Consider the following 16,404-nt stretch of genomic DNA (forward strand, 5'->3'; position numbering starts at 1 on the left):
CTTATTACCCTCCCCTATCGCTTCCTAGGGAAGTTCCTCGATTTTCTGGTTCTGGGATTTCTGGGGACTTCCCTAGGGTTTCCATCGATCAGCTGTAAGTCCTATAGTGCGTTTATGCAGGATTTCTGGTACGTAATGGGTTTTACATCATTTTATTACTAAAATAACTTGACCACTAATTTTAATCGTTATCACGATGAATTTTGGGTTAATAATCTTGTCTTTCTTTGTAGATTCGAGTTTTGACGGGCGGAGGGGGTCCCCGAGGGTATATTATTACAGAAATTGGAGAAATATCGAGGGGCACGTACTGTAGCTAATTTTGTGGCACTGGGGAGAGGACAAAGGGTATTGACACATGCCTCATTGATTTATTTTTGTTTTGTTTTTTTTTTTTCGTCGAGATTTTCCTGACTTTGTGGGGGGGAATTTCTTGATTCATGTAAAATTCATTGGGGAATTTTGCGGGTCGAATTTCGTCATGGGGGGGCGCGATGACAGGGGTAGGAGGCTGGGGGAGGGGGCCATCGTCAAGGAACTCGATGGGTATTTTTCTTCCCGGGATAAGGCAGGAATCCTCGGGGTTTTGAAGAGAGTCAAGGAGGATTCCAGGGTATTCGAGGGCTTTCTTAAGAATGGGGGGCTCAAGGTACTTGTTGGAGTTCTCAAGGTACAGAACACCAGGATTCTGGATTATGCCTTGAGCATTTTGGCGAATGCGTATCTCAAGAGCTGGGTACGGGAAGAGGTGAGTTTTTTTTATTTCTTCTTTCCTTTTTTTTATCAGACGTGGGGTCGAAGGGTTTTGAGGGGGCGAGAGAATAATTGAAAAATGGAAAGAGACGTACACGAATTTTTTAAATGCCCCAATTTAAGATATTCTATATATTTTTTTTTTAATAATAAAAATAAGAAAAAATATCCCAAAATTATTCTAAAATTGTCATATGATCCCGAATAAATGGATAGATGAGCCCGAAATATTTTTCAGACTAAAATTCCAAAACTTCCGGAGAATCTCCTCTGGATTTTGCAGAACCTCCCCCCAGGCCCGACCCTCCACTGTCGCGCATGCCGCCTAATCGGGAACATGTGCCTCTCAAAACGCCACAGTGAGTCACTCTGCGCCCTGGGGATCCTTCCGACTCTTTTAACAGTTTTAAAATCGCCGTCAACACCCCAGACGCACTCAATGGCGATCCGAGCGGTGCGAAATATCTGGGAGAGTCACAAGACCTCCCAGACCGATGTAATCGACTCTGAGCTCATAAAAGAGGTGATGACCATTCTGATAGCCTCGAGCAATCGCTACACGAGTGATCCAACTCAATCCAAATACAAAGACCTGTCGGAGACCTGCCTGAAGGCCCTGAAGGTCCTCCTGGACCCCCAAGACATTCGTATCTCCAAGCAGATAAATTCTCCGACGAATTTTAATTTTATCGTTGACCTTTGCACCTCCAATCAGAGATGCGCCATTCAATTGCTTCATAAACTCACACGAACCGCTGAAAATCGGCCTGATCTTGGTACCTGCGGGGCTATCGATTTTCTCATCACATTTCTCAAAACCATCAACCCAGAATCATCATTGAACTCGGTCACTTACGAAGTCATCACGAGTCTCTGTTTGTTCTCAAGAGAGTCTGTGAACAGGGCCAAGATCCGGGATTGCGGTGGGCTGGAGGTAATGCTAGGTCTTCTTGAGGACGAGGAGAAGGTGAAGCATCATCACATGCTATTGTGCGCCCTGACACAATTTGTTGGTGACGAGAATAGCATTGAAGTGATGATCAAGAGTGGAGTTGTTGGGGTAATCGTCAGGATGCTCAACAGAATGGTGCTGGATGTGAGGCTGGAGGAAAAGGGGAGAAAGAGAAGTGCTGAGGTGATGTCACCTGAGGGTAGGACTGGAAGCAAGATCAACAGAACTAGCACTGAGCGATTCAGTTTGGATTTTTACTCGAGTAGATGGAGTCCAAGGAGTGCCAATAGTCCTTCATCATCGCCATCGGGCTCACCACCTTTACCCTCATGCGATTTCAATGATAATGACGAGGAAAATTACAGTCCCGTGTGCTCCGAGGCTGAAGACTGTCCTGAAAATGAAGACGCCAAAAGTACAGCAACGAGGGATGAGATTGATTCATTGAATAGTTTTGTATGTTCAAGTATTGGAAAGGAAGACAGCCAACAAGTTGAGAGGGAGGAGGAGTGCCCAGTGATGAGTACTGGTATGAGTGTATCACATATGTGGACTCTACAACTCCTAGCAAGACTGACATTCTGGGAGCGTCCGGTTGAAGGACTAGCTAATCCCATTACAATTCAGGCAATAACTGCGTACATCGAGGCATCAAAAAACACCGATGCCCTTCCCATTCTCAATCGAATAATAGACAATCACGTTTATTTTCTGCCGCTGTTACTCCAGGGGTTCGTCTTCGACGTTCAGAGCCTCTGCAACTGCAAAGAATACCTGAGAATATTCTCGAAGAGTGCAGAATCAGGTGGTGCCTTTGGAGATCTATCCACAATCCTGAGAAGAGGTCGGGACACTCAGAAATTCATGGTTGCCCTTTCGGTGCCATTTCTTCTCAGGTCGAGGGATAAATTGAGGACTTTGATGACTGAATATGGGGGCCTGGAGCTCATGTTTCAGCTACTCAGGGATGAGACCCACGAGATGAATGAGAATGCCGTTTATTCGGTGTGTCAGCTTGCTGAGGCACTCGGGGTCAGGCCGACTGGGCCCAACGATCATTCCGATGTTTTGGCACTTGGTGGCGATGGTGGAGAGGACCATGGCAGCCAGGTGAAGAGGATAAGGAGTGGAGGGAGGGAAAGTCCTGTTGTTTTTGAGCTGGATGATGGAGGAACTGTTGAAGCATGTCGGAGGGTTCTCTGTGGAAAGAGCGAGGCGTTCAGTGCTATGTTGGAGGGAAGATTTTTTGAAGCTGGTGAGATTATTTCTATTTTGAATATTCATTTTATTTTATTCATTTCAATCAATCATCAATTTTATTCATTTTCTCCTCATCTTGTTGAGTAATCATTAGATATTTCATTAGTATTTTCTTTTCTGTCAGCTGTATTCCATAAATTTATCATTAAAAAAAATTGTGTCCAGAAATTGAGCATTAAATATGAGGGACTGAAGGAAAAAGGCGGATTTAAAATAGAATGGTCTTCAAAATTAATTTTATGCCAAAAATTTTATTGAATAATCATCAACTAACGCTCCTCTCTCTTATTGCTCAAGGTCAGGCAAGAGTTCGCCTTCACCACGTATCAACCCAAGGCCTTTCAGTGCTGTGCAATTTAGCCAGTGGAAAATTGTCCCTGACCTCGAAAAAACCCAGTGAAAAACTGGAAATCGAGGCACTCCTCGACGCTGTTCTCCTCGCTGACAAATTCCTCATGTTTGATGAGTCGGAGAGTCTCACCGAGACCTCAGTCTCCGAATTATCCCACCGAAATCTCAGTCGGGCATGGAACTGGGCGAGAACCAATGGTTGCAGTGAATTCAGAAATTGCTGTGTAAAACACTTTTTAACATCTCGAACCTCCTCGAGAGAGGACAGACTGCAATCTTTCAAGGACTTCTCATCTGGAAGACATTTCAGGGAATTCCTAGAAGACATTCGTGATATTATCATCGAAAAATTATCAATTCGATAATAACATTGTGTAAATTGAATTCTTAATTATTCTTCTTCGATTTTTGTATTTAATTAGAGGGAAGAAATCGTGACATTTTCAATGATTTAAATCGGGGCGAATTTGGAGAGCAAGAATTGGGTTCAATGGCTTCATCAATCGTGTCAATCAAACAGAGAATTTCTTTGGCTTTCGGAAGATATTTGATTCATGTCATTATCTCTGAAGGTTCTTGAGATATCTTAATTAAACTGGGGAGTCATTTGATTGGATAATACGACTGTACAGTCATTGAGACAAGTAAATGGATTATTCTTTTTTTTTTTTCTAGTCTAGATCGAATTTTTTATCGAGCAACTAACATTATCATCATCTGATCATCAAGTGTATATTTTTTTTCTTTCAATTTAATGTACATTTATTTAGAAAATACAAAAAATTATTTGATTAATATTTCATTCGGTTTTTCATTTACTGCGAGTCGTCAGTCGAAGCTTCAGGGGCTCGGAGGGCACGGAGATCAGATGGAGAATCATTTTTACCTTCTCTGCATTGTCACAGGTAATTCTGAATGTTTTCACCAGCTGAAAATAATTTTTTCCGTTTTAAAATTAAATTAAATTAAATTTTGGTGATATCATTCGTGATTACGAAGATTGTCTGTGATTTATGTGTATTCAATACAATTTATCCCAGAATCTGTATTTTTCTCGCATGATCGATGAGTAATTTCAATTACCTTAGATATTGTCAAGGCTATCTGTGTCTCGGCTACTTTTTTACCAACGCAGCTACGGGCACCAGCTGCGAAGGGCAGAGTTCCAAGGGGATTCGTCACCTTTTCGTATTTATTTCGGCTATCGCGGGTCCATCGCAATGGATTAAATTCACTGGCTTCTGGAAAATTGTTGTTGTCCCTTCCACTCGAGTACATAGACATTATCATGAGCTCCTGAATTTAATGAGAGATCATTTGGATAATTTTTATTTTGCCATTTATATTGCGGATTTTTATTTAATTATGATAATTCATTGCTTACCCCCTTGTTAATTTTATAGCCTTCAATGATGCTATCCTCAGGTAAACTTCTCATGAGAAATGGAGCCGTTGGATAAAGTCTCAAAGATTCCCGCAAAATTCCCTTCACGTACGAATTATTTATAATTTCTTGAGGAGAATTCGATCGGGAAATGTCGAATAATTTCTCTTGAACGTCTTGATGAGTCGCGAGTAGATAGAGGGCCCACTGTGTCGAATATGTCGTCTAAAAATAATAATTAACAACTAACAAATATTTAGTAACAATTTTAATGGTTAATTCATAATTAATTGTCCATTTTCAATCATAATATTATTGATTTAAAGAGATACCTCATTTTTCCGCCATTTTGATTCGTAGAGCGGCGGTCCATAAAATGGCGGAAAACGTCGGGTTAGACTCTTCTTTGGTCAATTCAATTTTTCTCGGAAAAATCGCCGATTGAAAAAAAATCGATTGATCGAAATTGAAATAAATTAATATAAGAGGATTAATTACCGTATCACCAGCAGCGATAATTAAATCAGCAATAATTGCAACGAGATTTTCATCTGGAATTCCCGAGTCTCTCATCAAATCGAAAAGCCCATTATCAGAGATTTTTGATATTTTGTGAACTACACCCTTAGCAACATTCTGGCTCGTGTCCATTACTCTCACAAATTTCCTCCAAACCGGAAATTGAAATCTCATGATTAATTTTGCGGGTAGAAATGAGAGCCTTGCACTCTGGACGAAAACCTGGTGGAGATTTTCAGCGAGAATTTCCAAATCTGATGAGAATTCCTCCCTGTGGAGGTCCCAGGTTTTTCCCACGAGTGCTGAAACCATAACTAATCAAAAAAATTAACATAACATTCAATTAATGAAATAAAAAAATTGATAACTCATTAATACCTTCAATTGACCACAGATACAGCTTCTTCTCGAGGTCTGGAATAATTTCCCCCGCGTCAGCGAATAATTTCCAATTGTTGCATAATTTTACCGCTTCATTTTCACACGATGTAAAAATTATTTCCTTCGCTGCGTACGGTTTCAGGAAAAATTTGTTTAACATTCTCCTATTGTTCAGCCATTCCCCTCCATTCCTGATTATGAATAAATAATTATTAACAACATTAATGCATGATCTTAAATAAATAATGATAAATCAATAAATTAATTAATGCTTTTCCTGCGCGTGTGGAGATTGCTCAATTCATTTATTGTTCTTAATATTATTATTATTGTTATTATCATTATTATTATTATTATTATAAATCCACAAAAATCCTGATTACTGCAACAATAATTTGATTTTCATTTTAAATGTGTAGATAAATGAAAGATAATAAGAAAATGATTTTTACATGAAGAGTAAACCCCTGGGACACTGTCTCATCTGATTGTAAAGGGTCCAGGCCTCAGGTACAAAATTCTGAGGGGTTGGGCCCTCAAGTTTGAAGATTCTCTGATAACTTTCCGGCGAGTTAATGAATAACGCAGTGACTGCCCCAATATGCATTCTAAATATCGGCCCAAGGGCCCGATGCTGTTGATCAACGAATTCATGGAGTCGTTGGGCCCTATCCCAGCAAACGAGACCCTTCAAATTCTCAAAAAAACTCAACTTCCGACAACTCGGAATTTCTGATTTACCCGTGTCCACTGAATTTTTTGAAAACGCCCCGCCATTTGAAAATTTAAATTTACCGCAGCGCACACTTGAAAAATCCACTTGTCTCACTTTTCCGCGGGTAAATAAACATTTATGAACGAGATTCAACATTTTTGCAATGAAAATGTGGGGAGGTGGTGCAATTAGTGGAGGAGCTAGTGATTTTATTTTTATTTCACATTTGGGGATTTTGGAATGATTTTTTTTTTGAATTTGGCTTGATATTTTTTGGGGCCTCACGAGCGGTCCTTTCTCGAACTGGAGTCCAACAGCAACTGATAGCCTCCGGAGGGAATTAGAAACTCCGAGGTGGAAAAAGACGAGGAAAATAGAGGAGCTGGAATGATAAAGAGGGAGAGGGCAGAGGAATACGAATCACTTTCTGCTGTATATGTTAATTTTAGGAGGCAAGTATAAATACGCGAAAGATCGATGATAATATCGCGAATAAATTTTGCCATCTCAGAGAAAAAACTTCACCCGTTTTCCTGATTTGGTTGTCCCACAATAGAAATTTTCCTTGGGAAAGAATTTCCCTGGAAAATTATTTTTGCGACAAAAAGAGAAAAATTGAAGAAAAAAAAAAATGAAACGTACAACCAAATAAATAAATAAAACATAATTTTTTGATTCTTTATTTTTCCTTTTTCTCTGTTAAAACGAAATGAATAGATAAATTAAAAATTGATAGGAAGAATAATTAATAAATAATAGTGGATAACAATGAATCATTAAATGATGAATTCATAGAGATAAATTGGATATTTTCTACGGAATATTAAAAGAATTATTATGTCTCGAGAAAAATTGTCTGCATTTCCATATTTTCCGGTATATATGTACACCCCATGTACATAGGTACACCCCATGTGATCCCTGGGGACTCCACGTTTCAGGTAGAAAAAACTGGGCGATCAGTCCTGCAGATTGACCGCTTCCACTGACTTCTGTAATGACTACTGATTAATGAGTACGACAGAATCTGATAAAAATAAATAAATGATTATTGTTATTACTTTAACTATTTTTGCGATCCTGAGAGAATTTTTTTCCACAGGTAATTTACATCCTTTGCTCTTCCGGTTTTAGCGTATCCCATCAAAAATTGCAAGTGGCTGCTCATATTTTTGTTTAATAAAAAATAATTACAACCGAATAATTGAGTGTCTCAAAATCATCTCCGTGGCATGCGCACTCAGCTGGTGGTTAAATAGATTCCACTACCTCAGGAGTCGTGAAACGTGCGCGGGAAAATTCGAAACGTGTCACACCACGAATCGACCAATCAGAATTTTCGACCTCCAATAAGTTGATGCCTGTTCAGGTCTACGTTTTCGTGGTGTAATTTCTGTAAACAAAGCGCTACGGCGAATGGAATTATGTCACTGCGGAAATTTATGCATCCGAGAAATAAATATAAAGTTGAACCCAATTTCAAGGAATTGGGGGAAATTTACCCCGAGTTCAAACAACATTTGGTTACCGTAAGTTTTGAAGGATTGATTACATTTAGGTTAGGGTGTAATTAATTCTTTTACAACAGGATAACAGAGAAATTGAGCAGCTACCCGATTTTTTACGCCATTTTATAGACCGCTTGGAAACAATTAAAATGGCGGAAAAATAATGTAACTCTTCAATTCAATTATATTATGATTAATTTTCAACGCTAAAGATTTAATTCTTCATGAACGTGCGTAACTGCCCCGGTCTGGGACCTAATGAATATTAATTCATTATTAATTGGATTTTCATATAATATTTGAAATGAAAATTTAATAATTAATCATGATCAATAAAAACGGTGATTTTGGTTATGCGAATTATTAATAAACATCCCCAACAATTTGATTATTGTTTATATTTTGAAAAGTAATTATTTTCTCATTTTATCTAGGACATTACAGGAAAACTCAAATTCAACTTTAAAAACCCGGAGAGCCTCCGAGTTCTCACCGAAGTACTCCTCAAGCACGACTTTGGTCTCTCTGTAGAAATTCCAACATCGAGACTTGTACCAGCCCTTCCTCTGCGGCTTAATTACATTTTATGGATCGAGGATCTCCTAAATCACTCAAAAATCTCCGAAGTCCATGGACTAGACGTCGGCACCGGAGCCATCGCTATCTACCCCCTCCTCTGCGCCAAAATCCTCTGTTGGAAAATGACAGGAGTAGATATCGATCCTTCTAGCATCACCTCTGCCCTTTCTACCGTAAAACGAAACCATCTGGACAATCTAATTCAAATATTTCCCACAGAACAATCCACCATTTTCAAAAAAGCCATGGACTGTGGAAATACTTACGACTTTTCCATGTGCAATCCGCCATTTTTCGACGCCGACAAAATGGACGATCGACGATTCAAGAAAATGGCGCCAAGAAACGCAACGACCGGAAGTCAAGGAGAATTGGCGACTGAAGGCGGGGAGAAGAGTTTTGTTTTGAAAATGATAGACGAGAGTTTCGAAGTAAAAGATAATGTCAAAATTTACACAACGATGATTGGACATAAATCGAGTTTGGGATTTTTGAAGAGAGAATTCAGGGAAAGAGGCATTCAAAATTTTACGTGGACTGAATTTTGTCAGGGGCACACGAAACGATGGGGAATGGCCTGGAGCTTTCTAGATGAGGGAATCGTGAATTTGAAAAGCGCTCCTTTTATCAGAACGCGGACTGAAGTGAGGAGAGAGGCAGAGGGGGGGACTTTTGGTGTTGAAATCGAATTTCCGAGGGAGGGAGAATATTTGGAGGGCGTTTCCAACGTTGTGGAGAGGATCAAGGGATTCATAGAGGAGTTACATGTGAGAAAAACTTTTTTTCTTTCGAATGGAAGCTTTGTAATCGATCATTTTTTCAATTTTCCAATTTTCCCTGAAAATCTGGTCTTTAAAGCCCAACACTTCGCTGAAGTAAATGATAAATTCCGTTTTTTACAGATTGAAATCGAGGAATTGAATCTAGAAGACGAAGATTTGGATATATGGACTTGTCAATTCCGTGCAACTGAGGATTCCTGGTCCCATGCGAGAAGAAAACGTCGATTGGCACTCAGACTGGAGCAAGAGTGTAAAGCCCGTCCGGAAGCTTCCGATACTCCATCAAGACTCACAGATAATTCCGTGAACCCCCCGGATCACTCGAGATCCAGGGAATTATTTCTAGAAGCCACTCTGGCTATCGGGGAAGTGTCTGAACCAGTGGAGGACTCAGAAGTCCCAGAAAACTCATCACAATCACCTCATCATCAAAAAATCAAGATCTCCATGATTTTGCAAGGTGGAACTGGTGGAAAAATTGCTTTAGAAACGTTCCGACAATTTTTGATCAATAAATTGGGGGTGAGAGATTTCTTTCACTCAAAATCTACATCGAAAACTTCTAACAAAAGAAGAAAAAGGAAGAGACATTCTGGAGAAATTGAGACCAATAAATAAAAAAGAATGTAGTGTAAAAGTTTATGGGCATTTTATGAATTTCCGTTTATATTTTTTCCCTATATTCAATTATAGTTTTCCCTTCTTCATTATTATGATGATTGGTATCATTATTGTTATTTGTTATTTATATTCATTTGTTGGGGGCCACTGGTCGATTTGAAGATCAAAATTTACTCAGTCCGAATTTTTACCCTGCGATATCGTGGACTAACGCTTCATCATTTGCTCTTATTTGACTTTTTATTCGATTGGTTTAAGATTTTTCTTTCTCGTTCCAAACGGGAATCCACTCTCTCTCACTGGCAATGAACTTGAATGCGAATAGTCCAGTATCGCCGCGACTACCACACGAATCACTCCTTCCCACTCTGTGCACAATTATTTATCTAATATTATTGTATATTTAGTGTTGTCAATTTACATTTACATTCACAATGTTTTTCAGAATAGCTATTTTTATAGGTCTGGGATCAGTTGTTGCTACGATTATTTATTTAACACCGATACCAGGTACATTTTATCGTTAAAAGTATTAATTATTAAAAATCTCAACCACTTGAATTACATTTTAAAAAATCATTGAAAAAAAATAAAAAAATACGACAATAAATAAAATTGAAAAAAGTTGTAAAACGAAAAAAAAATGGTGAAAGATCAAAAATTTAAATTGTGCACCGGTGAATATCAAAATTTCATATTTTTTAAAGTTTACGTTAAATATTTGAAAAATCACGTGTCATTCTTGAATTTTCAGGAATATTTTTTCATCGTACCCTAAAATAAATAAATAATTCAACAACGATGTCTACCATATTGCGAAATTATTCCCAAGTATAATTAATTCCGGAAGTGCAAACATGAATTTTTATTTAAACTCTTGAAATCTGATTTAAAAAAATGTCTAGTCTATTCACATTAGGTATTAATCTAGAATATTATTCGATATGAACTATTGGGATTTATTTTTCATTTGTACGACAGGACACTGTATTTAAGTGTGCATTAGGTGAAAGTAATGTATGATCTGTAGGAACGCAATGACTGTATGTGTACATATCCAATGTATCTATGTAAGTATGGAAACATACATGCCTGGGATGTCTGAAAGGTAGCATCCGTTCGTTGCACTTGCTGTACATACATGCCTTTATATATACATGCTACATCATGGACAGTTGACCTCCACTGTACATATATACATTATATATCAATTCCATATATGTACAATGTGAAATAAATGATTTATCCCCGATCTCTTCAGGATCGAATGTTTGCAAAAATTGATTTCAGGTAATATTCAATTAAATTTATTTTCCTTTGATTTTACAAATGTTCTTGTTCTTCTTTGTTTTAATATACAATATATAACACTTCGGGTTCATTTTCTTCCTATCAATCTTACTCTATTATTTACAGACTCATAAAATGAGGAAAGGACGTTAAAATGTCGGAGAAGATTTTTAAAATAATAAAGTGAAAGTTTACAGCGTGAGTTGACAATCCCAACTCTTCCGTGTGCGAGGTATCGAGGAAATATTATTCTTCAAGAAATTGAAAATAATAAATGCTGACAGCACTGACTCATCGAATATTCCAAGCATTTTTTCGGGTCAATTGCTGATGGAATCGGCGTGAAAAAATCTAACTCTTTAAAATATAATTATTTTTTTTTTATAGTTTTGTGATTATTATTTTTAAAAGTGAAACGCAGGAAAATGCTCGCATCTTAAAACATCATGAGTTATGGAATAATGACAGAATTACGAAAATATTCATGAATATAAGGAAGATAGCGAAATTTCTGTAATAACATTTTTTGTAGCCCTGAATCAGTTCTCGAAAACAGGTGATAATAAAAATTTCACTATCTCCTCTAGATTCCGAGATATTGATTAAAAACATGTTAATAATAAAAATTGACTTGTCTTACCGCTTCGACATCGTAATGATACGAATAATAAAATGCGAGGTGTAAGTGAGAGTGAAATAATTTCAAGTTCAGAATTCAAAATTGAGAGGGGCTGAAGAAAGGTCGTCAGATGAAAGTTTACCAACGACTAAGGCAAAGAAGTGAGAGCGACGCATATATTTTTTTCTTCTCATTTTTTTTTTCCAGTGCCTCCGAGGTCCGGGATCTCCAGACAACTTTCACCATTTTCATTTCATTACACATACTGCCTTTCTTAAATCTTCTTTCCTCTCCCTTCATTGCCAAAAACTCAATGGAACAGAACGTGGGAAAGAGAGTAATCAAGAATACGAATGTCTATAACAAGCGGTCTCTCAAGACTATTCACCTTTCCTTTCATTTGAACAGTCTTCATCGGTATTCTGCTACAGCTAGCTCTATCATTTTCTCTTCAAGTCTCGCTCGTGAGACTCGTAATTCCTCCAAATATCAATCATCAATCCGATAATGTGACCGCCAAAATTTTATTTGTAAAATTAAGTCTGTGAGATTCAATTTCTCATTTTTTTTTCACCCTCAAGATTATAAAATAAAGTGTTTCTGTTGCAATGTTGGTGTCCCAGGAAGGATTCAGTTAATCGAGAAGAATAATTTTACGCACTTCCGGTGGTGATAAAAAATAATCATCGATTGCATGTTCATCAAGTGGAAATAAGTGTTGATAAATCGACGCGTAATAACAGGATAGAAATTACGCGATTATAATGTCAAGTTGTCAAATGAATTTGAAAACGTATCTGCAACGTACAGCTGTTGTAACAATTATGGTTTTATCAGCAACAATTTTTTTACATTTTTGCAATTACAGACCTAGTGAGTTTTGATAATTATTCATTAGAGGGGAGTGCTCGTAAGACCGATGCAATAGCTTTTTTTTAAAGATCATATTTGAGAGAAAATTTTACTTTCAGAACAGACATTCCTATCCTGTGACAGGCCCTGCCATCATCTCGACTGGCCCATGATATGTCGGGTGAAGTTAACATTAGAACCATTTCATTCTCTCAGCAAGTATGAAATTTTATTTCTTTAATTAATTACTATAATCACCGCATTACACAACATCATAAAAACCTGTTGATTAAGGAGAAGGAAATACTGCATTACGATACAAGTGAAAAAAAATCCTGTTCCGCGCGTTGAATTTTAATTTTTGCTGGCCGGTGTGCAAAGTGACATTTTACGCACGCTCCAGTCTGTCGATTTGAATGGGACAATATTCCCCAACTGTTTAACTTGTTTTTTTTTTTTTCCGTGTGTAAAAAGTCGTGCGTAAAGTGAATTTTCCACACGATAAAAAACCGAAACTCACTTTACACACGACCTGGACTTTCGTGCGTCAAAAAAGTGCGCTTTTCTTCACAAAAATTGTGAACACATCAGATTGAAAATATAAATTGCATCAGTATTACCGTAATACCGTATAGAACTGGTACAACCAGCAAGTACATTTACAGAGATATCAGAATGTGCACTTGGGACCATGTGGTAGCTCAACCATTACATCATTAACCGTTATATAATCAGTCTTCAGATTATTCCCTTATGAAATAAAATATTCACCACGTAAAGTTCAGCAGTCCGTACATGAAACTTTTCACTAAAATTATTCATTACAAATTATTTAATCGATAAAAAAAAAACGAAAATAATCACGAGTTCCCAATCCAATGTTCCAGAGCATGTGGTAACTGTCTGGTGAATGAGACATCCTGTTTATCGAAACATTGTGTATCCGTTGATGGATATCAACGTGGAATACTGACAGCTAATCGACAATTACCCGGACCCAGTATACAGGTACAACACATCGTACATGACACATGGCATGGCACATCTCCAAAATAAACATTTGCATACATCAATTTATTATAATTAATTATTAGTTAAAAAATTTTTAATACCTGTTTTTACCTTTTATCCTCCAGGTCTGTGAAAATGATATTTTAGTAGTCGATATAGTTAATAGATTACCAGGAAGGGCATCAGCAATTCATTGGCGTGGGCAGAACCAGGTGGAGACTCCCTCGATGGATGGTGTACCCCTGGTGACTCAATGCCCAATATCAAGCTACACCACCTTTCAGTACAAATTCAGAGCATCTGTACCTGGAACACATCTCTGGCACTCCCATTCAGGTCTGAATTAAATTATTGAATTGTTTATTTCATTTTAGTATTCACATCGCATGGGCATTTCCAAATGGTTATAATAAATAAATTTATAATGATAAATTATTTAATGATAATTTATCATTTGACAGCATCTGACATGGCGAATGGTATATTCGGGTCGTTGATTGTTCGACAAGCAGACGTGAGAGAGCCACATCGTAATTTATACGACATAGACGATCCTAGTCATGTCATTCTCATCTCTCAATGGCATCATTCACCTCGAGATGATTTCACAGCAGATGTCAACGGCGTAATCAAAAAATCCGAATTATTACTTATTAATGGAAAGGGTCGTCAGCCGCACGATTATAAAATGCCTCTATCAATTTTTCATGTTACACCTGGCAAAAGACATCGTTTTAGAGTAGCTCATTCTGGTGGTGCTGGTACATGTCCTGTTACCTTCCACATTCATCAGCACTCGATGCTCCTGATTGCCCTGGATGGTCATCCCGTGGAACCTCTGCGAGTCCAGAAACTTGCACTTGCCAATGGTACACATAGAAAAATAAAGAATACCACAAATCATAATAAAAATAAACCATATTTCCTGAAACGGAGACAATTTAAACAAATTCATTGTTTAAATTTATTTTAGGGGAGAGAGCAGATTTTATTTTGGAAACTACTAGGAGGAATGATCAGTACAATATTACTGTTCAAACGATAAAATCATGTGGACCTAGTACTGTCGGTGGTTCGGCGATACTCAAATATCATGCGCTTGATCAATTAGTCAGTCGTAATGAGCCGATTATCACGAAGACAGTTAATAAAAAAAGTACTAAGATGACAACAAATCCTGCTGACGAGTGTCAAACATCTGGAAATATCTGCGTTACTGATATCAAAGCTCTTAAAAGTCTGCCGATTTATTTGAGAAAACCTAGAGCTCAATTCACAATCTACTTGTCCATCAATCAGCAAACGGTGGTATCCAATATCGCAGGTATATCAATTATATTTCGTATTTCGTATTTTTATTAAATTCCTTCGATAAATCGCTAGATAAAATTATTTCAAAATATTTTAAAAATTATTTTAAAAATTATTTTAAAAATTCTCGTGACGATTTTCAGGAGATGTTAAACGATTGAGTATGAATAACGCAAGTTTCATATACCCTTCATCCCCGTTGCTGACTCAGGGTGCCGATGTTCCGGAGGATATCTTATGCTCTGGAAGTGATCCCAATCTGTCTAATCACTGCAATAAACAAAATAATGGGGTGTCCGAGTGCGAATGTGTGCATCTTAAACGCATTCCATTGGGGGCCACTGTGGAGATTATTATTTTGGATCAAGGTATTAATTTATTAATGAATTATCATTTTCAATTTAAATAATTAATATTCTTCGCTACTTCTCGTCAATTTTAGCTGGACGCAATGATCTCGTTTATCATCTTCATGGATATCATTTTTATATCGTCGGTGGCAGACATTTTGGGAAGAGTGAAACTCTTGAGAGTATTAAAGAGATGGATGAACGTGATACATTATTTTCACGGAATTTAGAATGTCCACCCCTTAAGGACACTGTGATAGTTCCAAAGTATGGAGCAGTAGCTATTCGATTTAAAGCTGACAATCCAGGTAAATCAATTCATTCGATTTCATTAATTTTAAAACAATTTACATCACAATCCTTTAATTAGTAATATTTTTAAGAATAGTATAATAATATCGTGATATCTCGACTGTAATATTTTTCTGGAATACACCGAGGGGCAATATTATTATTGAATAAAATTGAAAAATTAATTCGGCGTGCAGTTATGGGATTTTTTACTCGTGTGGAGTTTGAGTCGCGGTGCGGTCATTCTCATGAGTGAAAAAAATCCAATAACTTCAGCCCAGGAATAGGATTTTTCACGCCTAGGACGGAAAAAGGGAATCTGACGAATGCGACTTTAGAGTCCGAGTCGGAGATGAGGATTATAACGCGCATGAGTCAGAATCACTTTTTTCGCCATGGCTATGATGCTATTTTACGTCATTGTGACCGAAAACGGGTTTTTATCCGAGCGAAGCGAGGTTAGAAAAAATATAAATATAAAATATTATTTCCTCAGTGATTTAAAATTTTTTGAGGTTGAGATGTGTCATAAAAATTACCAGACGAGTATTCTGGGGTAGTAGATAAAATAATATTTTAAATAAAATGATTCTAGGGTATTGGATGCTTCGTGATGAGCATGCGTCTGAGTGGACACGCGGGCTAGACATGATTCTTCAAGTTGGTGATACATCTGAAATGGTTCCACCACCTCAAGATTTCCCAAAGTGCGGTTCATTCATTGGACCCGATTACTTTCTCATCTAAACCCCGCGTATTCCATCCAATCATTTCATTTTGTATCCCTCCTTCATTATAATAAACCTTTCATAAAAATAATTTGTACATATTACGAATAATAATTGAATTTTTGGTAATATCGTTGGAAAATTATT

General features: G+C 37.3%; 4 protein-coding genes across 7 annotated transcripts; 3 read left to right on the forward strand and 1 right to left on the reverse strand.

The window, feature by feature from the left end:
- The first annotated feature begins 36 nt into the window (after positions 1-36).
- Rnb (R and B) lies at positions 37-4,113 on the forward strand. The gene is made up of 4 exons (XM_011309019.1): positions 37-128; positions 234-748; positions 992-2,960; positions 3,263-4,113. Exons 2-4 carry the CDS (start codon positions 482-484, stop codon positions 3,679-3,681), a joined length of 2,655 nt encoding a protein of 884 aa, XP_011307321.1. The 5' UTR covers positions 37-128; positions 234-481; the 3' UTR covers positions 3,682-4,113.
- sad (Cytochrome P450 family protein sad) lies at positions 4,104-6,617 on the reverse strand. Its single transcript, XM_011309018.1, has 6 exons — positions 6,053-6,617; positions 5,598-5,791; positions 5,199-5,533; positions 4,701-4,925; positions 4,400-4,612; positions 4,104-4,244 (listed from the first exon to the last, which is right to left on the reverse strand). Exons 1-6 carry the CDS (start codon positions 6,469-6,471, stop codon positions 4,128-4,130), a joined length of 1,503 nt encoding a protein of 500 aa, XP_011307320.1. The 5' UTR covers positions 6,472-6,617; the 3' UTR covers positions 4,104-4,127.
- Positions 6,618-7,679: 1,062 nt separating this feature from the next.
- On the forward strand, positions 7,680-9,995 carry LOC105269043 (methyltransferase-like protein 16 homolog). The gene is made up of 3 exons (XM_011309017.1): positions 7,680-7,844; positions 8,258-9,169; positions 9,305-9,995. Exons 1-3 carry the CDS (start codon positions 7,740-7,742, stop codon positions 9,800-9,802), a joined length of 1,515 nt encoding a protein of 504 aa, XP_011307319.1. The 5' UTR covers positions 7,680-7,739; the 3' UTR covers positions 9,803-9,995.
- A 139-nt stretch (positions 9,996-10,134) lies between these two features.
- On the forward strand, positions 10,135-16,386 carry LOC105269042 (laccase-1). 4 transcript variants are annotated; one of them, XM_011309016.1, is made up of 10 exons: positions 10,542-11,095; positions 11,222-11,875; positions 12,686-12,785; positions 13,454-13,574; positions 13,703-13,913; positions 14,039-14,446; positions 14,551-14,901; positions 15,032-15,256; positions 15,331-15,546; positions 16,125-16,386. In XM_011309016.1, the coding sequence occupies exons 2-10, from the start codon at positions 11,845-11,847 to the stop codon at positions 16,274-16,276; spliced, it is 1,815 nt and encodes a 604-aa protein (XP_011307318.1). In that variant the 5' UTR covers positions 10,542-11,095; positions 11,222-11,844; the 3' UTR covers positions 16,277-16,386. The 4 variants fall into 4 exon arrangements, with proteins under 4 accessions (XP_011307315.1, XP_011307318.1, XP_011307316.1 ...); XM_011309013.1 differs by lacking the exons at positions 10,542-11,095; positions 11,222-11,875 and adding an exon at positions 10,135-10,315; XM_011309014.1 differs by lacking the exon at positions 10,542-11,095 and having other exon boundaries at positions 11,123-11,875.
- The last annotated feature ends 18 nt before the right edge of the window (positions 16,387-16,404 follow it).

Source organism: Fopius arisanus, unplaced genomic scaffold (assembly GCF_000806365.1).
Source record: "Fopius arisanus strain USDA-PBARC FA_bdor unplaced genomic scaffold, ASM80636v1 scaffold00064, whole genome shotgun sequence".
NCBI classification, from domain to species: Eukaryota; Metazoa; Arthropoda; class Insecta; order Hymenoptera; family Braconidae; genus Fopius; species Fopius arisanus.